The sequence below is a fragment of the Narcine bancroftii genome, chromosome 1 (assembly GCF_036971445.1).
Source record: "Narcine bancroftii isolate sNarBan1 chromosome 1, sNarBan1.hap1, whole genome shotgun sequence".
Lineage (NCBI taxonomy): Eukaryota > Metazoa > Chordata > Chondrichthyes > Torpediniformes > Narcinidae > Narcine > Narcine bancroftii.
In genome coordinates this window covers 218,532,789-218,560,350 of record NC_091469.1, presented here as the reverse complement: position 1 = coordinate 218,560,350, position 27,562 = coordinate 218,532,789, and the positions used below count along the sequence as shown (strand labels likewise).

The 27,562-nt window shown below is 39.1% G+C and overlaps 1 protein-coding gene across 1 annotated transcript in view; it reads right to left on the bottom strand.

The window, feature by feature from the left end:
* Window positions 1–27,562, bottom strand: part of adgrv1 (adhesion G protein-coupled receptor V1) — a 537,083-nt gene that overhangs the window by 215,043 nt on the left and 294,478 nt on the right. The window contains exons 73-78 of the mRNA XM_069918000.1: window positions 26,513–26,684; window positions 25,485–25,623; window positions 22,845–23,689; window positions 21,673–21,790; window positions 19,896–20,067; window positions 15,926–16,168 (exon numbers count right to left, since the gene is read on the bottom strand). Coding sequence (XP_069774101.1) covers window positions 15,926–16,168; window positions 19,896–20,067; window positions 21,673–21,790; window positions 22,845–23,689; window positions 25,485–25,623; window positions 26,513–26,684 — 1,689 coding nt within the window. The remainder of the gene's footprint in view (window positions 1–15,925; window positions 16,169–19,895; window positions 20,068–21,672; window positions 21,791–22,844; window positions 23,690–25,484; window positions 25,624–26,512; window positions 26,685–27,562) is intronic.

Below are 27,562 nucleotides of genomic sequence, written 5' to 3'. Positions count from 1 at the left end.
TAGAAGAGTGAGAGTTGATCTCAATGAGACATACAGAGCTTGACAAGGTTGAAAGGTTGATGCCCTTCATAGGCAATCTATATTCAGAAGTCACAGTCTCAAAATAAGAGTTTGGACATTCAGAGCAGATAATCCCCAGAGGATCGGGAATCCTTGGAATTCTCCACCCAAGAGAGCTATAGAGGTCCAATCACTGAATATATTAAGAACAAAGATCAATTGTATTTTATTTCAATCGAAGGAAATGCCACATGGAGTTAATGCTGAAGTAAAAGATTAGCCATGATCTCTTTGAACTGGGGAATGAACACAAGGGGCTTAATGGCATTTCCTGTTTGTATTTCTCATGACTTGTTCTTCAATGAATTTATGACCTCACAAGTTCATACGATTTCTGTCCAGTCTTTGAAGATCAATTGAGAAGATGAACAAGAAAAATCAAAGTTCTTTTCACTTTTTAAAGCAGAATTCTTTTGAACAGGAGGATTCCACCCCACCCCACAAATATCATTAGATATCATCTTTCATGTTCCAAAACAGAGATAACAAAACTCGGCCCAGACACTTGTTAAATCAGCTGAAATCTGTGGGGAGTAATGACAATTTGGGGAAGAAAACTGTTTATGCAAAATGCTGGCAGAATTCAACTGATGGGTTGTTTTCTAAATACAACTAACTCTCTCTCTCCAATTTTAATGGGGTGCACCATTAGTATACTTACAAATAAATTCAAATATCCCATATTAGTCACATTTCCTGGTCTCTTGTGACATTTACTCCACAATATTAAATGAACTGGCAGACTTCTTAATCATGGTCAGTACACTTACGTCCAAGTAATTTGGTTGATTTATTTTTATTTATCTTCAACATCAGCCTGAAGCTCATTTCCATGAACTTTCCCTGAATCGTGCCAGTTCTATGAACTCGTCTCTCCTCAGGCAGTCCCTTGGAACTGAAGAATCAAAAAGCAGTCTCTTAACTCGAACTTGTCCATGTCGACCAAGCTATTCATATTTACCTGCATTCATTTTCTTTCTGTATCCCTCTAAACTTTTCCTATCTGCATAAAACAAAAACACAAAAATGCTGGAGGAACTCAGCAGGTCTCTCAGCGCCCATGGGAGGTAAAAATACTTTACCATCATTTCATGCTTGAGCTCTTCAACAAGGGATGGGAAAAAGCAGGCCGCACCTAAATAAAAATGGCAGGGGACAGGGGTACAGGTCAACAGACAAAACGTGATAATTGGATAGGGAGAAGAGGCTAGGAAAAAGGAAAGGTGGGAATGGATAGGGGAAGGAGGGGTTGGCCCTGCGAATGCAGAGCTGGGGTAAAGGAAGCAGAGGGGAAATGGGAGGAAAAGGATGAGAGTCCGAACATGCTGCAGGAAAGGAGACATGGGTAGCGGGGTTGGCTAGTGGAAACCGGAGGAGTTGACGTTAATGAAATCCAGTTGGAGAGTGCCCAGATGGAACATCGGTTTTATATCTTTACCTCCTATGGATGCAGCATCTGCTGATTACTACGATCACAACATCTGCAGATTTTCATGTCTCCCTGTGTACTTGACTAAATGTCTTTTTAACATGCCCATTTCTACCACTTCCTCTGGCAGCTCGATCAAGATACCCACCACTCTGTGATTAAAAAAAATGCAGGTCCCTTTTACATTGCTCCCTCTCACCTTAAATTTATGCCCTCTGATTTTACATTAACCTTCTCTGGGGGAAATAGCATCCTTGAGTCCAGGATGACTTGTTTCCTTTCCTGTTCTGTGGTTTTTGAGATGGCAGTATATCATGTTGAGGACACAAACAATGCAGTTGTTCAATTGTCCAACCAGTGGATTTGCAAGCTTTTGAAAAGACAATGTTAACAGAATCTGTCCAGTGCCTTTATCTGCCGGCTATAGAAAGTCCAGGTCTCATAAAAAGGATAGTGTAGTGATAATCTTTGAGCGCGACATCAAGGCAATGAAGATAAAGCTGTACATCCTAACAAATCTTGTACTGCTCAAAGCCTACAATGGAGAGAGCATCAACACGAAAGACACATGTAAACTCAAGGTAAAGAGCACCACCTCAGGTTCACAGTAGTCCCAGAGGGACACGAATTATTGCTTGGTGACAAAGCATGTGAAAACTAAGCCTATTCAAGAAGGTGTAGTGCATTAACAGCGACAATACTGGATCAATTTCCAGCCATCTTCAAGGGGTTTAGAGTTCCACCATTCACCTATTAAAAAGCAGTTAATAGAGGACATACAGCCAGCAGAGTATAACCTGCGGCGGGTCATGCGCCACTAAAAGAAAAGTTCAAGCAGGAACTTGACCAAATGATGGCACTAGAGGTCATAAAGAAAGTGGAGGAGTTTGCAGAATGGGAGAATTCAGTGGTGTGTGCCAAAAAGAACAGTGATCTATGCATGAGCATGGCCCCAAAAGATTGAGTGCCAATATAAAGAGGGAACATCATCAGATTCCAGCTCGGGATGAAATTTCAAGTGAGATGGCTGCTGCAAAGTTTTTCACTAAATTGGATGCATCCCAGGGCTTCAGGCAAATAAAACTGCACGAATATAGCACAAAATATTGTATATTCAATACACTGTTTGGCTGATACTCCTGTCTGAGGATGCCTTTTGGAATTTCCTCAGCTCTGGAAATGTTCCACAGGATATCATAGAAAGCATGAATGGGGATGAATGATCAAATTGGGTGCCAAACAAGAGGTTCATCAAAGTGCTGCAACACATCCAGAAATAAGGATTAAACCTAAACAGAGCAAAATGTCAGTTTGGTGTGAAGGAGATCTCCTTTCTCAGAGATAAACTGTCAGAAGCAGGTGTGGAGCCAGGCAAGAGCAAGGTGAAAGCAATTTTAGAGATGACCAGATCCACTGACAAAAAAGGCACATTGAGAGAACTGGGAATGATAATTTTCATTGGTAAATTAATTCCAATTCGGTCTTCCAAAACAATGTACCTGAGGAAGTTATTACATAACAAGTGTGAATTCAAGTAGATGGCCAACCATGAGGAAGAATGGAGATGACTGAAGACTAATCTAACTGCAGAACCAGTGCTTTTGACATTCTTTTACCCATCCAGAAAGACAAAAATATCTACGGATGCTTCAAAAGATGGAATAGGTGCTGTATTGATTCAGGCTATGGGATAAGATTGGAGGCCAGTTGCATAGGCATCAAGGACGATGACAACATCTGAATGTCGATATGCATGGATAGAGAAAATGTGTTTAGGTCTAATCTGTGGACTCAAGAAATTCCCCAGTTATGTGTTTGGTCTTTCAACATTTTTTTTGAATATTTTATATTTGCTTTTTTTCCATAAAAATACATAGTAAACTCTCCAATATCAAAGCATATGTATGTACTTATATTTAACAACTTCTTACAAAAATCAAACAAAACAACCCCTCCCTTTTTGTAATATAAATCCACACACCATCAAGGCTCACATTTATATTAATCAGAAAAAATTCTATTTGGGGAAGTCACTTGTATTTATACTAAAGCAGCATCTGTTATTGTCCTTTTTATTATTGTAGTTACAGTTGTGATTGGGCCCATATATGATCCAAATATGTCAGATTTGTTCTTTAAGTTGTATGTAATTTTTTCCATTCAACTATTCATCTCAGCAGTCCAATGTGCTATATTCAGAGAATAATCAGATTTCCAAGTAATTGCAATACATTTCTTAGCCACTGCTAAGGATATTTTAACAAATGAAATTTGTTGCTTATTTCAATTAAGTTACCCAAAAGATAAAGCTCTGGGTCGCCCGTGAAGGCCATCTGCTTTCTTTATTAGTATTTAAGTAATATCCTGCCAAAAAGGGTCTCACCTTCACACACAACCACATAGCATGTAAAAACGTTCCTATTTCTATCCCACATCTAAAACACATGTCTGATATTTCAGATTTTGATTTATGCAAATTCTGTGGTGCAAGATATAATTGGTGTAAGAAATTAAATTTATCTAATCCATTTCTTGCATTTATAATTGATGTCATGCCATCCAAACACCAATCAGATCAACATCTTTCCATTATTGAAACACCTAGATCCAACTCCCATCTCTCTCTCAACCTCTATAAACCTGGTTTTGCACTTCCTTTCTGAAGAGCATAGTACAGCTTAGTTATAATTTTAGATGTATTCCCCAGCCAAACCGTTCATTCCATTTCACTAGTCTCATGTGGGACCTATTTGGCCCCTATCTTTCTCTTGGGAATTATTTTAGCTGGAGAAAACAAAATCCATATTTATTTCTCATCTGTTCAAAAGACACAAGAGATCCCTCCACATAATTGTCATCAATAGATCTTATTCCTTTGTCATACCAGAAATTCAATATTTTGTCGCCCAGATTCATCGACGATGATACATTTTTACACAATGGTGTTCTTTGTGATATCTGTTTTTTTTTCCCCCAATACACATTTATTTCTTGCCATATTCTAATCATATGTATAAATACAGGGATATCCATCATTTTTGTTATTAACTTAACATTCCATTTATATATAAGGTCCTTCACTGTCCCCTTTTTTATTGAATACAATCCCATTTGGATCCAAGAAGGGGGACTGTCTTCTTCGAAGAAGAATGATAAATTCTAGCTTGTGCTGTTAAATAAAACATTAAAATCTGGAAGCCTAAACCCTCCCAGTTTATAATCTCATGTTAGCTTTTCCATTGAAATTCTCAGCACTTCATTATTCCATAGGAATTGCCTTATGTTATTATTTAATAGTGCAATAGGGAGTGATTGAAAGATCCTGTAATCTTCGCATCACCTTCATTTTAATACAATGCACTCAGGAAGTCTTTCCATTTCTGTAAATCTTGCTCTATCTTTTTCCAAAAGAGTATAATAAATTTATACAAGTTCTGTTAAGTTCCTAAATGTTTGATTCCATCTATCTTCCATTTAAATCTACTGCCTTTTTGATATCTTTCATCAATGGCATTATGTCATTCTTATCCATATTTATTTTATAACCTGATACTTCTCCATATTTTTTCTAATTTTATCAAAGACTCAGTTGGATAAGACATATAAAATAGCACATCATCAGAAAATAAGCTCATTTTATGATCTTATTGTCCATCTTTGAAGCCCTTAATATTTAAGGCATTTTCCTGCAAACAAATTGATAACATTTCTTTAAAGGTATTGCTACATCTTATGTTTTACATTTTACATGGAAAGGATTTGTTGTTGGTCACTTAATGTGATGTACCCATTTATAATTAAAAACATCATTCTGGTCTACATAAAATCAACAGGAGTCTGGAAAGGTTGCTCACAGTACACATTAGTAATCATTCTCTGCCTGCCTGATTTCTGGTTTCCTATTTACACATGTAAGTGTCTAGGTAAGTTAATGAACTTAGAGATATCGTCCATTGTTTGTCTTTTCTTAATAAATCCAGTTTCGTCAAGTTTTACTATTTTTGGCACACAGACAGCCAATCTGTTTGCTCATAGTTTTGCTATTATCTGATTCCACCTGCATTGAATTCGCCCATCGTTATTGAATGAAGATCTACCGGGACCAATGCTTGAAGAGGGCGCACAAAATCAGTGAACTGGTGCGGACTCGAAAGGCCAACATGGCCTGTTTCCGCCCCGTAAATGGTTATATGGATATCTCCTTATAATCTACACCAGTGGTTCAGTTGCTAGGATAAAAAGCACTGGGGACAAAGGACACCCCTGTCTACATGATCTACTCAAGGGAAAATCTGCTGACATCTTATTAGTTAGCTTGTGGTTTACGATAGTTTTCATCCAATTTATAAATTTTTTGCCAATTTTTTCCCAGTGTCTTAAATAGAAGACCATTCTAAACAGTCAAATTTTTTTTTTCTGCATCTAGGGAGACTGTTATACCTGGATTCAACCTTGATTTTGCCATATGTATTATGTTAAATAATCTACCCTGACTATTTGAAGAGTGTCTTCCATTAACAAATCCCACCTGGTCTGGATGCATTAATGTTGGTATTTATTGCTCCAATTGATTAACTAGTGCCTTTGCTAATACCTTACAATCAGCATTCAGAAGTTTTTAATGGGTCTCTACTTTCTTCAAAGAAAGATTCCAGGAGAGTCTGGGTCTCCACTGCCCAGTCCAATAAATCTTTCATAAGAGGCATCAGCCAGTCTTTAAATTGTCTATAGAATTGGAAGGAAACCCATCCTCCCCTGGAGACGTATTAGCTTGTAAAGTACACAAAACTTTCTCAGTTTTGGCTCTTGTGAAAGGGGCATCTAAATCAACCCACTTTCTCTCTTCTAAATTTAGAAGTTTAATATTTGTTACAAATTCATCCATTTCATTTTCATCTCCTAATATTTCTGATTTATATAGTTTTGTATAATATTATCTAAATATTATTTATTTCTTTTTCATCATATGTTATAATATTGGCCTCTTTTTTATTGCATTTAACATTCTTGATGACTCCTCTGCCTTTACCTGCCAAGACAGAACTTTATGCGCCCATTCTCCTAATTCATATTTTTGTTTAGTTTTTAATAGTTTTTTTTCCATTCTATACATTTGTAATGCGTTATATCTCAGTTTTTTTAAATTGTATAATAATCTATATTTTTCTTGTAATCATGTTCTTTTTCCAGTTTTGTTATATCTTTCTCCAAATCATCCTACTCTGTAGTGTATTGTCTCAAGACTTTTGTATGAGATCATTTGTCCTCTTAGATAAGCTTTAAGCATACCTTATATTAAAAAAAAACTATTATCAACAGTGTGGCATTGAGACATCATCTGAAGATAATTTCTTGCTTTTCCATTATCACATTAGTTAAATTTAATGGAGAATGATCTGATAAAAGTCTCGCCAAATATTCAGATTTTTTAACTGGGCAGACAAATCAATCTTTGCATGTGAACCACGTACCCCTGAGTAAAACGAATAGTCTCTTTCTATGGGGTTACATTATCATTTTTGCCACTTTTTTCCCTTGTTACTGTTCTGGCTGATTTATCCAGTAATGGACCTAAACAGAAATTAAGATATCCTCCAACAATTATATTTTGTCTCCCCTCTGCTGTTTTTAAGAAGATGTCCTTCATAAAGGCTTCATTGTCATAATTTGGAGCATAAATATTCATAAACGTCCACGATTCTGCATAAATTTTACAGTGTCATTACAAATCTTCTGGTTTGGTCAGTCAATGTCTCTTCTATTTTATTGGTATATTTTTATTAATTAAAATCACAACTCTTCTTGCTTTTGAGCCAAATGAAGACTATATTACTTGTCCCACTCTTCCTATTTTTAATTTAGCATGTTCCGATTTGGTAAGATGTGTTTCTTGTAGAAAGACTAAATCTGTCTTTAATTGTTTTTTTAGGTGTGCCAAGACCCATTTTCTTTTCACTGTCTTGTTTATCCCATTAACATTAAAACTAATAAATTTTAACGTTCTATCCATACTGATTTTTAAACAAATATTGTTTAACAATAAAACCTTTTTGACTGTTTAATAATAGTGATAATTTTCACTTTAAAAAACACCTACAATATCCCTGCCCTGACGGTAACATAAACAGGATACCCTGAAAGCCCACGAAAAGAGCTCACAGAATCGTTTGAGGAAGAAGAATCCCTCCCTTTAGCACCATCTTTTATAGATGCAACTCTCCATGTGCCCTTCTTCCCTTTAGTCCAGAGTTTCTACTCTGCTACTACTTTTCCCAAGTTTTTGCTCTTTTCTGAGTTCTCCGTGAACATTTGAATAAAATTTCCTTTTCAACAGCAAATGCAACACATTTAAAAATACAACTTTTACTTAATCCCATTGTAAACATTCTTCACAATCTTCTCCTTTCGTACCCTTCATCTTTTCTTCAACCTCGCAAGAAGTCTCTTCCACCTCATTCCTAGTCTTCAAAATCATCAATTACCTTCTGCTATTTCAAACCTCAGAGTCGCAGGGCATATCATTGAATATTTCAAGTCATCTTTTCACAGAATCAAACTCCTTTCTTTGTTTAATCAAATTAGGACTAAAATCTTGAAAAAAAAACTTTTTCATGGTCAGTCTTGGGCAGGACATTATTTTGCTTAGAGTATTCATATGCTGGTCCAAGAATTCTCTCCCTTTCCTATTAAGTCAAAAGTCTTACCAGGATCAGTCGTGGTCATTGATTGCTGGCTTTTCTGGGCCTGAGGATCCAGTGAGCCCTTTCAATATGTAGTTTTTCTCTGAATTTGTCTTCTCCCAGCATTCATGTTTCAAAGAAGTTCACCAGATCTTGCCCCTTGATCCCTTCTTTCAGTCCAATAATTCGAACATTGTTTTGTCTGCTAAAAATTTTCTATGTGGTCGAAGTTGTCCAGCACAAACTTTTTAATTGTGCAGTTTTTAAAAATCTTTTATCAGTCTGTCCAACTCCCATTTCTTTGCATCTTTTTCCGAAGCTTTTTTATCATATTTACCAAGTAAATAAGCTAAAGAGATGCTGAAAAATGTGCACAAGGAGCAACTTGGAATTGAAAAATGCAAGAGGAGGGCCAGAACTACTGTTTATTGGCCAGGGAATAAATGACAGGATGTTTCAAGCTGCGAGAACTGTTTAAAACATCCCTCAAACCAGATGAAGTAACTCATGATCATTACCGACTTACCAGTGGAACCATGGCAGAAAGTTCGGATTGATCCACATGGATGGAAATAATTACTTTCTGATTATTGACCATCTATCGAACTATCCTGAGGTTGTGCTACTTCCTTATGTGTCTGCTGCTTGTATGATCAAATATACAAAATTGATCTTTGCAAGAATGGAATTTCTCAAATCGTCTAGTGACAATGGACCATCCTACAGCTGTAGAAAATTCTAGAACTTAGCAAAAAATAAAGATTTTTGACTTATGACTTAAAGTCCTCTGCATCCCCAAACAGTAAGGCAGAGAAAGGAGTTCACATAGTCAAACAACTGCTCAAGAAAGCACAAAAAAGTGGCTCAGATCCTTATCTAGCTCTATTGAGTTATAGAGCTTCACCACTTGAACTTGAACCACACTTCACCACCTTACAAAGCCGTCCTGTCCAGAGAAGAAACAAGCCTTCCGTCGCGCATGCAGCCATCTTCAGCGCAAACTCTGGGAGATCCAAAATGAGTGGTGGACTAGCCTCGCCAAACGAACACAGCTCAGCGCGGACATTGGCGACTTCAGGGGTTTCTACGAGGCTCTAAAGGCTGTGTACGGCCCCTCACCCCAAGTCCAAAGCCCGCTGCGCAGCTCAGACGGCAAAGTCCTCCTCAGCGACAAGATCTCCATCCTCAACCGATGGTCAGAACACTTCCAATCTCTTTTCAGTACCAACCGCTCAGTCCAAGATTCCGCCCTGCTCCAGCTCCCTCAACAGCCCCTAAGGCTAGAGCTGGATGAGGTTCCCACACTGGATGAGACATATAAGGCAATCGAACAACTGAAAAGTGGCAAAGCAGCAGGTATGGATGGAATCCCCCCAGAAGTCTGGAAGGCTGGCGGCAAAACTCTGCATGCCAAACTGCATGAGTTTTTCAAGCTTTGTTGGGACCAAGGTAAACTGCCTCAGGATCTTCGTGATGCCACCATCATCACCCTGTACAAAAACAAAGGCGAGAAATCAGACTGCTCAAACTACAGGGGAATCACGTTGCTCTCCATTGCAGGCAAAATCTTCGCTAGGATTCTACTAAATAGAATAATACCTAGTGTCGCTGAGAATATTCTCCCAGAATCACAGTGCGGCTTTCGCGCTAACAGAGGAACCACTGACATGGTCTTTGCCCTCAGACAGCTCCAAGAAAAGTGTAGAGAACAAAACAAAGGACTCTACATCACCTTTGTTGACCTCACCAAAGCCTTCGACACCGTGAGCAGGAAAGGGCTTTGGCAAATACTAGAGCGCATCGGATGTCCCCCAAAGTTCCTCAACATGATTATCCAACTGCACGAAAACCAACAAGGTCGGGTCAGATACAGCAATGAGCTCTCTGAACCCTTCTCCATTAACAATGGCGTGAAGCAAGGCTGTGTTCTCGCACCAACCCTCTTTTCAATCTTCTTCAGCATGATGCTGAACCAAGCCATGAAAGACCCCAACAATGAAGACGCTGTTTACATCCGGTACCGCACGGATGGCAGTCTCTTCAATCTGAGGCGCCTGCAAGCTCACACCAAGACACAAGAGAAACTTGTCCGTGAACTACTCTTTGCAGATGATGCCGCTTTAGTTGCCCATTCAGAGCCAGCTCTTCAGCGCTTGACGTCCTGCTTTGCGGAAACTGCCAAAATGTTTGGCCTGGAAGTCAGCCTGAAGAAAACTGAGGTCCTCCATCAGCCAGCTCCCCACCATGACTACCAGCCCCCCCACATCTCCATCGGGCACACAAAACTCAAAACGGTCAACCAGTTTACCTATCTCGGCTGCACCATTTCATCAGATGCAAGGATCGACAATGAGATAGACAACAGACTCGCCAAGGCAAATAGCGCCTTTGGAAGACTACACAAAAGAGTCTGGAAAAACAACCAACTGAAAAACCTCACAAAGATAAGCGTATACAGAGCCGTTGTCATACCCACACTCCTGTTTGGCTCCGAATCATGGGTCCTCTACCGGCACCACCTACGGCTCCTAGAACGCTTCCACCAGCGTTGTCTCCGCTCCATCCTCAACATCCATTGGAGCGCTCACACCCCTAACGTCGAGGTACTCGAGATGGCAGAGGTCGACAGCATCGAGTCCACGCTGCTGAAGATCCAGCTGCGCTGGATGGGTCACGTCTCCAGAATGGAGGACCATCGCCTTCCCAAGATCGTATTATATGGCGAGCTCTCCACTGGCCACCGTGACAGAGGTGCACCAAAGAAAAGGTACAAGGACTGCCTAAAGAAATCTCTTGGTGCCTGCCACATTGACCACCGCCAGTGGGCTGATAACGCCTCAAACCGTGCATCTTGGCGCCTCACAGTTTGGCGGGCAGCAGCCTCCTTTGAAGAAGACCGCAGAGCCCACCTCACTGACAAAAGGCAAAGGAGGAAAAACCCAACACCCAACCCCAACCAACCAATTTTCCCTTGCAACCGCTGCAATCGTGTCTGCCTGTCCCGCATCGGACTGGTCAGCCACAAACGAGCCTGCAGCTGACGTGGACTTTTTACCCCCTCCATAAATCTTCGTCCGCGAAGCCAAGCCAAAGAAAAAAAAAAACTTGAACATGACATGCCACCTGCACCTACTATGCACCACACTTCCCTATTCCGCAGAACCAAGCAAGAACAGAGATGTCAAATGGAAACAAAAGTATCTGCAATGGAGACAAAAAGCAAACTATGACAAGTCAGCAAGAAGCTTAGGGCCACTGGCACAACATGACACAGTGAGACTCAGAGATTCCAACACCTGGGATAAGAAAGCCACTCTTCTGGAGGAAGTAAATCCAAGGCCCTACACTGTCAGAACAGAGGAGGAATTGAAAGAGCCTGGTGAAAACACACACAACACTGCAGCAACAGACAAATGCAGAAGCTCCAGCCAGCACAGCAACAGAGGAAACACCACCAGTGCTAGACAATAGTGGACCAGCAGAGCCGACACAAGCACCGGTGTTAAGAAGATCCACACGCGTAATCAAAGCAACCAACAGACTGATAAAAGATTTTTTAAAACTGCACAATTAAAAAGTTTCTGCTGCTGATGTTTATGTTTACATTTGTGTTGAACTTTAAATTGAAATGAATACCGTATTAGTGTGTTATGTTGTTAGATTAAATATCTCAAGGAAAGTGGATGTAGTGATAGAGTGCTAGTGATAATCCTGACTACTAGAGGGCACTAGGAGCAGATTCAAAATGGACATCTCCATGAGATCATGAGTGCTGTAGCTAATAGAATATAGTTGTTATAAAATAACCCAAGTTGCTTTATTACAATAAAAGAAACATCACAGATAGGAATATAAAGGTCTGTAATCACTACTGCATGGCAGATCAATAGTTGTGTGCTAAGTTTGAGATAGTATTTTTGAACAATCTTTTCTTCCACAACAAGGCTGAAGGAGATGTTGAATTTTCTATATCAGTTTTCTCCGAGAGATGGCTCCCAAGATTCGTGATATGGTCCACTATTTTTTTGGTCTCATGAACATGAATGAGCAGTGTTGCTCAACAGGGGTAGATTTGTAGAGGACTTTAGCCATGCGTACACATCCCATTTTCTCATAAGCTTTAGTGAATAAGCTATTGAAAATTAGCTTCCAAACATCAGAAGGAGGGATAGTTTGTGAGGGCTGAAAAAAGAAGGGTCTTTAGAAGAATGAGAGGAAGTCAGTGAAAAGGAAAACAAAAGGCAGAGGAAACTCTGGTGAGGGTTTCAAGCCCCTGGAGCTCTGCAGACATAAGGGGTTAAGGTGGGTGATAAAAGAGAATTAAGACTGTCCATTACCTAGACAGTAGGGAGGTAGAATTCAGAGACAGCAGGAAAGCTGCAGCAGACAGAATAGTGACCAACAATCAAGTAACTGGCAGAGAAGGAATCAAATGTTGTTTTCTGGTCATGACCTGGAGGAAATCCAATTTTTGCACATGCCTCAATCATCTTTGCAAATTCCTGCTACTTCTGGCCCACAAGGAGACCTAGCATTAAAAGGTAGAAACTCGACTGTGAGCTTTTACTGAACACCCACACCCCAGCCAGTGTGACCAGGGGCAAAACGATTCATTTAAAGGGAAGCCCCCGTGCATTCCCAGAGCTGTCTCCTCATATCCTAAATATGTCAGGTTGACAATGGGGAAGCAGCAGGATGAGAGTGGGAAGCCGTGCGCCTCTTTCTTAATTAGCAAGAGAAGAGTGTGGTCAGTTCAAAATCAAGTTGACAATGAAAATGATTCTTTCTCCAATCGTGCAGTGGTTTGCGTCAGTAATCATTAACCTCAGCACACTTTGTAGACTGAAGGGTTCAGTTTACCAGCCGCACTTAGCCTTGCTTTAGTTGGATTATAAAAAAATAAACCTGCTTAAAATTATATTGACCACAAAGATCTACTTCAGTATGTGTTTCAAAGAATGCAAAGATGTCAAATTAATTAACAGGCAAAGCTAAACAGCAACTCAAGGCTTTCAGGTGTTCTGAAAAATGATGACCAAAGCAAAACACAGGTTATTACTCCTCTAAAGACCAGCACAGATAATAGGTCAATGAAAGGAAAAAAAAAATTCAAATGTTACATACACTTTAAAGTAAATTACACTGCAGATTTTTAAACTGATATTGTTAGCAGCATTATTACACCCAAGTACAATTGAGAGGTAAGAATGAGAGAATTTGGAAGAAAAAAAATAATACTAAGTGACGGAGAAAATACGATGTTGTTTTTAAGTACATGGACAACCAAAGGATTCCAAAGAGAAGACAGAGACTTAAAAAATCTTAAACTGACACGCGGATACAATGTATACTGAAAATGAAAACTTAATGAACGACTGGATTGTGTGAACAGACTCACTGCACATTTCATGACCTGATCATACCACAGGCAGCGGGTGAACATTTTAGGCAACAAGTAATCCTAATTCTATAGGTTTCATGGTGGCTGTGGAGAGAGATATTGATGGCCCACAAGTTCAGGTCTTGAACTGGAGGATGATCGAATATCAATAATACAAGTCAGGGCCTGGCAAAAAAAAAAAATGGGAGCAGGTGTTTGCAAGTAAAACATCATCAGACAAGTGGAAGTCTTCTAAAATGGAGATTATGAGGTGCTTATCATGTAGCCAGCTTGCAGCGTCAGGTGTATCCATTCTATTCATGGAAACCACATTTACCCTTCTTTATTTGGATAATTTTAACATGAGTTTTCTTTGTCACAAGTAAACACATGAATATGTTGGGTACCAAGGACCCAACACATTTATGGCACTATGAAGAAAGCATGTCAGCGCCTCGACTTCCTCAAGAGTTTGTGAAGGTTTGCTAGGACTTTGGAAATCCTGGCAAATTTCTACAGATGTATGGTGGAAAGTGTGCTGACCAGTTGCATCCTGATCTGGTATGAGGACACCAATATCCCTGTGTGGAAAGCCCTGCAAAAATCCAGAACATCACAGGCAGAACCCTCCCCACCATTGAGAACATCTACAAGGAACACTGGCATTGGAGAGCAGCAGCAATCATCAAGGATCCACGCCAAACCACAACCACCCCCCCACCCCACTACTGCTACGCATCAGAAAGTAGATATAGGTTCCACAAGACTCACACCATCAGGTTCAGGAACAGCTGCTACCCGTCCACTATCAGACTCCTCAACAACACACTCAATCATTTAAGGACTCTTGCTTTAGAATTTTATTGATTTTTTTTCCCCTCTCTATATTGCAGTTTGTTTACATTTCTTTATTTGTACATTATGTACAGTTTTTTTTGCACTACCAATAATTGATAATTCTGCCTCTTCCGCAGGGAAAAGAATCTCAGGGTTACATGTGATGTTATGTATATATTTTGACAATAAATCTGACTCTAAAATTTCCCTCCTGAAGTTATAGCATCAAGTCTGATGCACTCAGGCTTTTATTATGATTATTTGTACAAGAAACTGATGGAAATTATTTCTACCACACAAAACTGATTAATTTCAAATTGCACAATCAATGATAACACAAATGTTATGACATGATACTTTCTTTGGAATTGAAAAATTTCCAGGGAAAGAAACAGCAAATAACATATCCCAGAGAATGGGAAGGGATAAAGGGGGAAGAAATGAATGTGGTGAACACTCATCCTTTGAGATCTACATAGCTATTTCCACCTCTGTGCGCACATTCCTTTTGTGCAACTTGATTTTCTACTCTTTAGCATTTGTTACAATTTCTTTTGATTTCTCTGTCCATTTTTATTTTCACTTTTCTCATTATATAAAGGTGGTCTTTCCAATCGTCTATGCCAGTTTTCAGAGCAATCTCATGAATCCCACTCATCACTTATTTCCCTGAAACCTATTCTCTCACATTTCAAATTTATACACGTAAAAAGCCCTTTTGGCCAGAGTCTGTGCCACCCAATTAACCTACAAACCCCGGTACATTTGGAATAGTGGGAGGAAATCAAAGACTCCGGATAAAACCCACGCAGACACTGGGAGAACATACAAACTCCTTACAGGCAGTGCAGGCTTCAAACCCCGGTCCCGATCGCTGGCGGTGTAAAGGCTAACTGCTAAGCTAACTGTGCTGTCCACATTTCACAACTGGCATTCCTGGTTAATAAAAATGGCTTCTCAAACTACCCACTTGCATGGGGTGCAATGAAGCATGGTTAGTTCAGTGTAACATTTGAGAAAAAAATTATGCCTAAGAGTCTTCTGCCGCAAGACCTGCATTCGTGATTTAAACATTAGTATTATTCACCTAAAATCATCGGTAAATTAAAAATGAATGCATTCGTTTCAAAGCTGTAACAAATCAAATTAGATTTGGGTTGCACGCTTAGCATATTGGTTAGTGCAATGCTGTATCAGCGCCAGCATCCCAGGTTCAAACCTTCCTGTGCCTTCGTGGGTTTGTTCCAGTTTCCTCCCAACTATCAAAATGTACCGGGGTTGTAGGACAATTGGGTGCATTTGAGCAGCACGAGGTCATGGGCTGAAAGAGCCTGTTATCAAGCTGTATGTCTAAATTTGAAATTTTTAAATTCGTTAAATCATGCTGTAAGTTTAGAATGATGATTGATTAAATGTAGTCCCAATGCTTTAAGATGTCAGCTTTTAATTATATAGTGCATTTGATAAACATGTCAAGTCCTCACCAAATAACCTGTTAAATAAAATGTTATGGAAGATAAAGTCCCTTTTTGTACTTACGCTTGTTTGGTAACTCAAACTATCAACTGTACTTGAAGCAGCATTCTTGGCAACCTGTAGGCTGACAATTGTGGTCTTCTGATGAACCACAGACAGCCGTGATCCTGCAGCGAAATAGATCAACGGGCGAAGGTTATCACTCTCCAAAACTGTAATGTTCAAGAATCGAGCACTGGCATTTATCAAAGCTCCTGCTCCCACTTCGAAGATTTCCACGAGAAACCAGGTTTCAGATTCTGGGATCTACAAAGAAGAAGTCACAAAACGGTAAGCATTGAGAAAGTATGGACTTTTCTTTTCACATCATGTTACTCGTTTCAGTTTTGGACTGTCAATTAATTCTTTGAAACTCAGCATTAGTACACAACAAATATATTGGATGGTCTTAATTTTAATTTCAGTACCATTTCAAAAGTTACATCTTTTTATTTTAATATCAGAAATCAAAAATTTAACAATCACTTTTGTAACAAATACCAGTTAGTTACCTGATTGTCAGAGTTTTATAACGCTGAAACAAGCCCACAGACTCAGCTTGGCCATGATAAGCAAAATGTGTCGTTCTACTTTAGTCCAACTTGCCTCAGACCACTACAATTCTTTCAACCACCCCCCAACAAAATCTCCTCTCATCCATGTCATGATCCAAGTGTTTCTTAAAGATAATGTATATTCCTCTACCTCTTTGTCTGGCAACTCATTTCATATTCTCACTGAGTGAAGAACTGTCTCCTCGCATCCCTTCTAAATCCCACCCCCCCAATTTCCTGACAATTGTGCTCTCTTGTCTTCATCTTTTATATGCCCCTCATGATTTCATAGGCCTCAATAGGTCCTCTCTCAGCTCTCATCTTCAAAGGCTCCAAGGATAGCAGGCCTTATTTTTCCAGTCTCTCACGATAATTTAATTTCCCTAATCCTATCTACAACTTCATAAACATCTGATAAACCTTTTCCATTTTGTCGACCTCATCCCATTCCTTTCCTATGTCATGTACCGTGCCTTTCCTTTTTAAGAATCCTGCAAACAAGATCTGAGACATCCTGGACCCAGGCCCCCCTCTAAGTAACATACCATTCAGGCATTTCAGTCTTGGTCACAGGATTGGAAGCCCTCTATCTACTGAGTCCCCAATTACAATCACTATCTCGTTCTCTTCCTTCCTGTACCTCACAGCCAAAGACATGGCTGCTGTAACTGTCTCCTTGGAGGTTATTCCCCTCGACAGTACCCAAAATCATATGCTTGTTACTGAGGGTGGGGATAGCTACAGTGGGTACCTGCACTCTCAGGCTACACCCTTTACCTTTCAAGGGGGTCACCCAGCTACTCCCAATCTGCACCTTTGGCGTGACCACCTCTTATTGATGATGTCCTCCGCATACTGAATAATGTGCTGTATGTCACCTCTGTATTTCATCTAAAACCTAATGAAGGTTTTAGATAATTAATTTTTTTTTTAATCTTTGCTTTTTGTTCCTAAGGCACAGTCCTTCATGATCTCTGCATATTTCAAGTTTACAATTACAACTTGATATTAATAACCTAAGTATTCTCATCTTTGATATTATTGTTTTATTCTCACCATGGTAGTGAATGTAAGATCAATAATATATTCTTAGCAGTATTATCCAAACAGTTGTGCTGGGGGGCCTTTATCATTCCAAAGCAAAATTATAGAGTAACATTGTTGTCAATACTTCCACATGCAGCCATGCAGTCTGAAAGAGTGACTTGGATAAAGGTTTGTGGTGTACACCACTTGCAATGAAAGGTAATGCACCGTGCAAAGCAGAATATTGAAAGCTGTTTAATAGGCCACTCCAAGACTTGTCCTTGGCCATCACTATTCCACAGCATCATTGATATCTTCCTCAGGAAATCTAACTTTGGATATGCTCATTCAAGGGCTGAATGTCCTAATCAGAGCAGAATAATGTTTGCATGTTATGGCATTCTGATAGAGCTATCAAAATGTCCCACTCCTCTCCAATGAAGATTCTCATGAGCCTGCCATTTGCAAGACTGTCTTGTCAAATATTTATCCATTTCCTTTTTGAAATATATTTTCAAATCATCTTCTATCCGTCATTCAGATTGCAAAAGATTACAGTGAAAGGAAGGTTTCCTTGCTTAATCCTAAAATTAGCCATAGTCATTCCAAACACAAACTTCTCTAAATTGTGTACATTTTTGACTATCCTAAAGTCGTCCAATTGTAATAAAATCCAGTGAAAACCTAATGACAAGAAATCTGATTTTACTTGATGAATAAAAGGAACTTCTTGTCAGTATGTTCCATTTAAATTGGAGTCATTGTGTGTATCCTCAACTGCTGTTAATTAGGATGGGAAAGGTGGAGGCCAGCAGAGTAACCTATTCAGAAAGCAACTGTAGTCTTTTTTGCTCTAACAGCTAGCCTTCTCTATTTTACAAGGAACAGTGCAGTTGGTGCCCAGAACACATCCTTGCTGCAGCAATGCCAATTCTATTGAAATGTAATAGACCATAAATAGAACTCTGATTAGTGATTTAGGTAGGAAAGGTCAGAACCTACATGGATCTGACATGTGCCTCAGGGATCTGCATTGGGATCATTGTTGTTTGTCGTCTATATCAATGATCTGGATGATAAGGTGGTAAATTGCATCAGCAAGTTTGCAGATGACACGAAGATTGGAGGCGCTGTGGACAGCAAAGGTTTTCAGAGCTTGCACAGGGATCTGGACCAGCTGGAAAAATGGGCTGAAAAATGGCAGATGGAATTTAATGCAGACAAGTGTAAGGTGTTGCATTTTGGAAGGACAAACCAAGAAAGAACATAAATGGTAAATTGTAGGGCTCTGAGGAATGCCATAGAACTGAGGGATCTGGGAATACAGATACATAATTTGCTGAAAGTGGTGTCATGGGTGGATAGGGTGGTAAAGAGAGCTTTTGGCATATTGGCCTTCATAGATCAAAGTATTGAGTATAGGAGTTGGGATGTTATGGTAAAGTTGTACAAGTCATTGATGAGGTTATATTTGGAGTATTATGTGCAGTTTTGGTCAGCTAATTACAGGAAAGATATCGTTAAGATTGAAAGAGTGCAGAAAAGATTTGCTTGGGTGTTGCCCAGACTTCAGGAACTGAGTTACAGAGAAAGGTTAAACAGGTTAGGACTTTATTCCCTGGAGAGTAGAAGAATGAACGGAGATTTGATAGGTATTTAAAATTATGAGAGGGATAGACAGAGTAGATGTAGATAGATTTTTCCATTGATGGTAGGTGAGATACAGACCAGAGCACATGGGTTAAGGGTGAAAGGGGAATTAATATCATTTATCTTTATTCACCAACAGAAATGAAGGGATCCCATAGAACCATAGAACATTACAGCACAGAAACAGGATCTCTCGGGGAACATGAGGCAGAACTTCACACAGAGAACGGTGGGAGAGTGGAACAAGCTGCCAGCTGAAGTGGTGAATGCAGACTCAATTTTAACATTTAAGAAGAATTTGGACAAGTACCTGGAGGGGAGAAGTATGGAGGTGCTATGGACTGGGTGCAGGTCAGTCAGACTAGGCAGAAAAGTGATTTGCACAGACTAGAACAGCCCAAGGACCCTTTTCCTGTGCTGTAATGTTCTGTTGTTGAATAAAGAGTAATGATTTTTTTTGTTACAAAAGCAGTATCAAGTACCTCCAATGTTCAGAGCTGATCTAATGCTGAAATCACTTCCTGCAACTTTTTTGCTGGTTGTATTTCCAGTCTTCAGTCTGGAGACTGCATCAAAAAACCAATTTAATACTCCACAATTCAGCTGACAATTTAAAACAGGTCTGAATTCTAAAACTCTCATCGATGAGAGTTATTTGGTCTCATGCTGATCAAAACCTAGCCCATAAGGAACTGAATTTTGAAACACAATATGCACACAATCGATGTATCTTTTGAAGTAGCATTGCCTTTCTGTTTGCTTACCTGGTCTGATTTGATTTCAATGCTGATCGGGCATTGAGTTTCTCCAGAAGCACAAAGGGTAATTCCTGATGTAGCCACAAGCTCATTGACGAGATCTATTCCATCTCTTTGTAATGCCACATCTGTTTCATTAAATGTCACACGCCAAGAAACTGTCACATCCTCAAAAGATCTGCAAAAAAAAAAAACTGCAAATGTAAGCAAAATGAAATACTTCAAATATCTGGAGCATCATTTAAAAAGTACTATCCCAATCTCACTGAACAGTCAGTCAGAATGGACACAAAAGAGAGCAGATGCTGGAATCTGGAGCTCAATCTACTTGAGGAGATTGTTTTTTTTTGCTCCATTTATACTTTTGCATTAATCCTATTATTTTATTAACTTTACTGAACACAGCACAGTAAAAGACCCTTTTGGCCTATGAAACTTATGCAGCCTAATTACATAAAATTAACCTACCAACCTTGTACATTCTAGAGCAACCAGAGTACACCCACACACCTCATGAGGAGGTCATACAAATTCCTTGCAGATTTCACAGAATTTGAACGCGGATTGCTGGCGCTGGTTGCAAGCCACCCTTTTTCACCACATTCTCGACAACTCCCAAAGATTCTACCTTCAGCTACAATCAAGGGACAACTTACAGTGGCCATTTAACAAACACGTGCCTTTAGAAAGTGGGAGAAAATTGCAGCCCTTATGAGGACACCAATATGATCAAATTACGAAGTCCTCACAGGTAACACATGTGGTTGGGATCGACCACGCAGCTTCCCTATTTACAAGATTTGGAGAACCCACCAGATTTTCATTCCAACAAGGCCACCCACCACTTTCATCCTTTTACACTCAGATTACAGGATTTTTTTTTTGTGCTGTTCTGCATCTAACCTGATGGGATCTGGTGCCATTTCTCACTGAAAGCCCATGTCTAGTAAACTCCCTTTGGTCTCATTGGAATGAATGTCATCAGTTCAGCTTGTACTTTGGTAAAGACCATTGAGTGGGGATACATAAATAATTAAGACAAGAAAGAAACAATACCCTGTTATTTGCAAGATAGAAGTAATTCTCTGTAAAATAGTAGAATGACATTGAAAGAATTCATAAAACATTCCTGGTGCATTAATTATTTTAGAGAGGGGAATCGCCAATGTTTAATTTTTTTGGCTAACAATGACTACAATAATTTCCAGGTTGTACCATGTAGCAAAAGTAAAACACTATTCCCCTCGCCATCCCTCCTCCCCCTACTTGCTGCTGTGCTCTCCCTCCCTTCTCCACCTATTACCTCCTGCCTTTTGGACCGGGCTCCTCCCTCCACCCTTCTCATTTTGTTCGGACGCCTGCCGACATCTTTCTGTATCTTGAAGAAGCCCAAAATGTCAGTTGTATATCTTTACCTTTGCTACATAAAGGACAGTGCTTAGCTCACTAAGTTTCTCCAGCCTGGTGTTTTTACTTGTTATGTACCATGATAAAGAATGATTAGCACCATTTGCCTTGAGGTTAAATAAGACAAGATATTACTTGGAAGAAATTCTTTGCATGTCGCCCCTGATGCCTTCCACTTGCACAGTAACTTGGACCTCAAATTTCACCCATCATCTGCATTTTGTATTGATCACGAGTAAAACCAGCCGTTAAAACTGATGTTGAAAGCTCTTGCCGAGATTCCAGAGAGACTTGTAGTTCTGAAAAGACACTACCATGGAGCTGCTGAGTTTCAGCAAGAGCAGGTGAAGAACATTTCCATTAATGGAGATTTTACCTGATCTTTTGCCTTTCAACCATTAGCTGAAGCTTCCTATTTTCAGAGTCTTCATCCAACACCAGGTTACTCTGGGAGACCCATGTAAAGCCCATAATGCCATTTTGTATGTCATTTCCTGTAGTACAAATATATGAAGGCTATAAAAAAAAAATTAAACCAAACTGAGATCATGTCTTTTTTAAAGAAAACTGGATCTTGGGCATGACGTGGCCCAAGAGTACGGCAGGAGCTGGATAATGCTCCTGCCAGTTGACCAGAGGCTCAGGTTCGGAAGATGATGATTTGGTGGAGGACTGAGGGGGTCAGTTGGCACCCATGAGCACGTTCTGCCTGCCAATTGCTGGCACTAGAGGATGAAATGTAATCGATTCTCTTTGAAAATCTATTAATGATTCCCCTTATGCAAAGTGCATGATAAACTCGAATATCACAAATAGCTCCACCTGTGAAGAATACCCACGCAAGGCTATGGTGACGTTTACTGTCATTGTCAACGTAGTCACCTACCCACATTTGATATATCAGCTAAGACTGACACCTTTTAGGAACAACTTCCTACAGAGACACTGACTAGTCACCCTTGCTCTTATCAAGGCTCATCTGGGCCAATTGCCCCCTAAACATCCCGGATAGCATCCCTCCCTCATCAAGATGCCACTCCCTCCCCTTCTCCCTCCTTGTAGCTTGCTCTGCTCTTGGTGAAATCTGCTCAAGTTCCCAATCATGATAGAGCCAAGGGCAATGTCTATTAAGGGTCATGTGTGGGAGCAGCTGGTGCGTTAGGGTCAAGTCTTCAGCACTTGGCACAGCACTCCCTGTGGAGCTCACCAATTTTAACAAACTCTTGGAAGTACATAGCCCTGAACAACCAGAAACGAATCAGTCATGAGATGAAACTTTTAAGTGGAGTGAATTATGTGTTCGGATGCGCAAACTCTAAGGGAGCACATTGACTGGAGCTTCATTCACCAATCCAGCAGTACTGACACTGATTAAGCAGTGTGCAGAGCTGTGCGTTAGATTACAAATATGGCTGTGTCACTGGCCACATTATAACTAATATAAAATCCATGACACCCCAAACAACGTGAAACAAATGTTGCCGTCCAAGACGGCAAAGCAAAAGGCCAGTCTAGATATACCAAAATCAGTTAATAACTATGAGGTACCCAAGATTACTATCTTCATAAAAGCCATGAATCCATGCTCATCTTCTCCATCCACAATTTGTGCACCTCCACCAGGATCTGTTAAGTATACGAAAAAAAATTCTCGTCCCTCGGGTTCATTGTCGTCTAAAATTCGGATGGAGATATTGATTTCCTTTTCCTCATCATGTAGAGTAACATTCAAAGCTTCATCTTCAAAATCTTCTCCCTCTTTGGCCCAGGAAAGGGTGGATTGTTGCTGGCTGGTTTGGAAAGGGATCTCTTCTACACCACTTTCAAGCTTCTTTTTTCCAAAGGTTCTAACACCCACACTGACAATCCCAGTAAATCCCAGTGTCCTTCGAATGTGAACTATTACATTTACTGTGTTATTATCAATATCCTCTCTTGTGTGGATCACAGTGGGTCCGATACTTAAAACACCTTTTGTGGCATCATTGGCAATAATGGTTATAGATGACACACTATTGTTTAGATTCAAGTAAGGTTTTTCTTCTGCAGCATTTGGCTTATAACCCAGAACTTCAACGCTGGACAAATTCAGGTAGAAATCTTCATCTATTTCTGGAGTGATATCATTGACGATGAACAGATCAATAGTGGCTTCAATCTGATATGAAGTAAAGACAAGTTCTCCTTCTTGGATATGCTTGTAATCTTCATCAGGTTTGGCACTTCCCTGTACTGTGTAGTAGGTCAACTTTGTTTTATTTCCACGGAATCCAAAGAGTCTTTGAATATGCAAAGTAGTTACACCCACATCTTCTTCTATTCTGACCTTGCTTGAATTAGGGGCAAATTGGAAGACTCCGAATGGTTCAATTTCAGCTACAGTGAATCCTGATCTGTGAAAAATGTAAACAGGAAGTATAATTTATCAGATGTAGATCCTGTACATCCCACTGGAACATTAAAAGATAATTACAACGGCATAATCCACCAATCCCATTTAATCCATAAATTCAAAAGCATCCATTCCAGAACAATCCTCGTGGTATTTTCTCCATCAATCTGGAGTTTATTCCAGCTATCAGCCCCTTCATGTGAAGAAGAATATCTGGTGTTATTTATCTATTTCTATTCACCAGTTTGAACCTTTTCTTTTGAATATTCTGGATGTACAATCCAAACAACTCAGGCTTCTCATTTCTCTGTATCTTTTGTCTTGTTACACTAGGATTATCCTCATGACCTTTCCTCAGTGTTTATAGTGCTAGAATGCATCAGCAAGAATAAATTAGCATCATTTCAGTATCTGATATGATTGAGTTATAGATACAAGGTTGACATCCTCTTCCAAATTTTATTCATCGTTATGATTATCTATTTTAACATTTTATTTCATTCCAACTGCAGTTATGTCCTAGTTGGATATTTCAAGGTCCACTTTTAGTTATTTCAATACCTCCTATTGCAAGCAAATGCCTCATTTTTCTCTGCTATGTATAGCAAAATACCGCTTGTACAAATTGAACTTTTATCTGCCAATTTACTTAATTTACCCCAATCACTCTCTAAATTTGGAACTGCTTCCTCTGATCCACAGTTCCTTGCAGTTCAGCATTACAGAATCCAATTCTAATCTTTAAAAAATGTGATCATTGATCAGAAAGCAATGAAATTCAAAACATCATTAATGGTGTGTAATGATGCTTGTCCCTTTGGTTATTAAACCTAATATCCAACTAATCATGTTTAGAAGAGCAATATTCCAAAACTGTCTCACTCTACCAGGTACTCAGATCATTTCCATTCTGGATCTTTGGCTTTGGAAGACCAAAATGTCAAACATCATCAGACAACATTAGACAATAAATATGATTTCACTGCTTCCTCCCAGAATTGATAATCGACAAGAAAAATAGTTGAGATCATGGAAAACAAATATAAAAATAGAACCTAGTAGCCAGCTGCATGTGTGGAAAAGAAACAGAATGATCACTTTAAGCTAAACATTTTTCAACAGTCCTGATACAATGCTGGACGAACAAACCAATGAAATAAAAACTGAAATGAATGAAAAATTCATGTAACATCCATGTTACCATTATTTTTCCAGTATTTCATTTTTTTTTATTTCAGATTTTTAGCACTTGCATTTCTTTTTAAATTAAAAAGGAAAAGTTAAATACATTATTTCAACTAATTAATTCATACTTGTAACAAGGCACTGCTTCCGTGTCCAATAGCCCACAGGTCACCCTTGGGCAAGGTGTAGTACCTGTTTAACCTTCCATTCAGGCTCACGTGAAGCCACAGATTGCAGATGGTGGATGGTTTTTACAAGCAGATTCTACAAACTAGAATTTATGGTTGTAAAACTAAAAACACTGATCAATAGTCAGGGTTAACCATCCAGTGCAACTGAAGGTGGTAACGGGAAACCACTCCAGTATTTTTCCCTTGTATAATCATGAACTCAACATTGACCACAGTCTCAGCTCAAAGATGGAGCCTTCACTGAAGGAGAACAGGGAAGGCAACCACGACAATTTGGAGGATCAGAGATCGTGACGGATGGAGAGGCATGAATGCCCATGCTGAACAGCAAGACATCGGAATGAATGATATATACTGGATATATGTTTATAGGAGATAGATAATAATTATAAACTTTTATAATGCAATTGATGAGCCTACCTTAGTTCAGCTTTACTGGTAAAATTACTGTGTACTCCAATCAGATGAATGGCAAAGGACTCCTCACCCATAAAGTTTGTGGTTGGCACAGTGAGTAATATTGATTTTCTTTTCTCACCATGCGAAAAAACAACTGAACCTGATGTAAAGTGATTAAGTAACTGCATAAATTTATGGAAAACAACTTTGCAGAATCATTATTAACATATTAAAGGATTAAAAAACCAACAAGAAAAATATGAATTCATTAACCACAGGCAACATTGCTGACTGTACTCTTCAAAATTACAAACATCATAAAGGCCATATGGTCATAATTTCTAAAGAAATATACTTTTGAGATGAGAGGAAATTTGGTGATTTGGTGTCTAACAAACATGAGAAGTCGGAAAGCCTCCGTAACAACTTTGAAGTTCCATCTTTAATTCATGTTCTCTTCAAGTCCTAGCTCCCACAGGATACTTAAAAAGACTTCATTATTGTGTTTGATTATTCTTTCAATTGAAGTTGTTTTCAATACATGTTAAAAAGGTTCTTCAAACCAATTTTTCAAAAATTTAGAAAGACAAAAAATGAATAGTAAATTGAATGCAATGAATTCTAATTTTGAGAATCGATAATCACAAAACTAGCAGATTTGAGACTGATGAATTCCTGAAAATTTGAGTCAAGAATGGCAACATAAATTTATTAGGGTCCAAATTTCTGTTTTAATATTATAATCTGATATATTATAAATAAAGAAGTGCCTTTGTAAATTACTCATGTAGGACATAGAAAGTTAAATATTGTGTATAATGATTAATGTTTCTTTGATTCAGACATTCCTCAACAATTTTTCACCATCAGAAGCTATTCGATCTGTTGGCATAGATACGAGCTTTCTATCATGGATTTTTTTTAAAGTAATTTCTTGTAACAACACATTTAAAATAAAGAATCAAGTCCAATGTGCAAAAAGGACAAGTCATGGATAATTTACTGGCTGCATAATCATGGCCATGGAAACTGCGACGAAATACACTTACCAGACTCAGGTCTGATAGAGCCAGGTGTAAATCCAGCAGGGACCATTCCGTCAGGGTAGCCACTTCTCCACTCGACAACAACAAACCCATACACACCATTCCGTGATATTACAGCCCAACATGTACCAGCAGAAATATCTGTGACTCGAAGCACCAAAGAATCAAAGCCAACCTAAAAATAAAATAGAAATCATTGTGCACTGAGGCATTGGACAGTGCAAAAATTCTCATGATTGTCAGGAAATAAATATTAATAGCTTCAAAAAGCATGTCCAAATTGAAATAAAAACATAAAATGTCATAAACACCCAGTAGATCAGGTAGCTTCTGTGAAAAGAGAAAAGATAGTAATTTTGAGGCTCACGACTCTTCAAATTTGTAAAGTCGAAGCATTTATATTCCGCCCAATTAAACTACAACCCCAGTATGTTTTGAATGTTCTCATCAAACTTTACTCAGTCTATGGCTATTGGTGTTAATGCCGAGAGCTTCGTTACTTGTGTTACACATGAACTTGAATGTGAATGCAAGAGGCACGATTGGTAAATATACGATAACACAAAAGTTGGCGATCTTGTCAATCATAAGGAAGAATGTCTAAGGCCTTAGCAGGATATGGATCAGACGGAAAATTGGCAAAATGTTGATGCATAGAATTTAATCATGGATATACAGTAAATAGTCAGCTGCTGAGGAATGTTGATTAACAGAGACACCTTGGAATTCAAGTCCATAGTTCCAGAAAACTGACAACACAGCTTCATAAAGGCGAAGCATGTTTGCTTACATAGTTCAGAGCATAGAATATATAAATATTTCAACTTTACAAAACAATGGTGAGACTGCACTTGCGGTATTGTGTGTAGTTCTGGCCACACCATAGGAAGATGTGGTTGAATGGAGAAAGTGTGAAGAAGATTCAACAGATTGTTGCCTAGATTGGAGGTTTCTAGTTATTAAGAAAAGTTAGATAGACTTGGTTTGTTTTTCTAGGAGCAAAGGAGAAGGAGGAGAAGTGATTTGATAATGAATATTGTGACAGAAAATAGA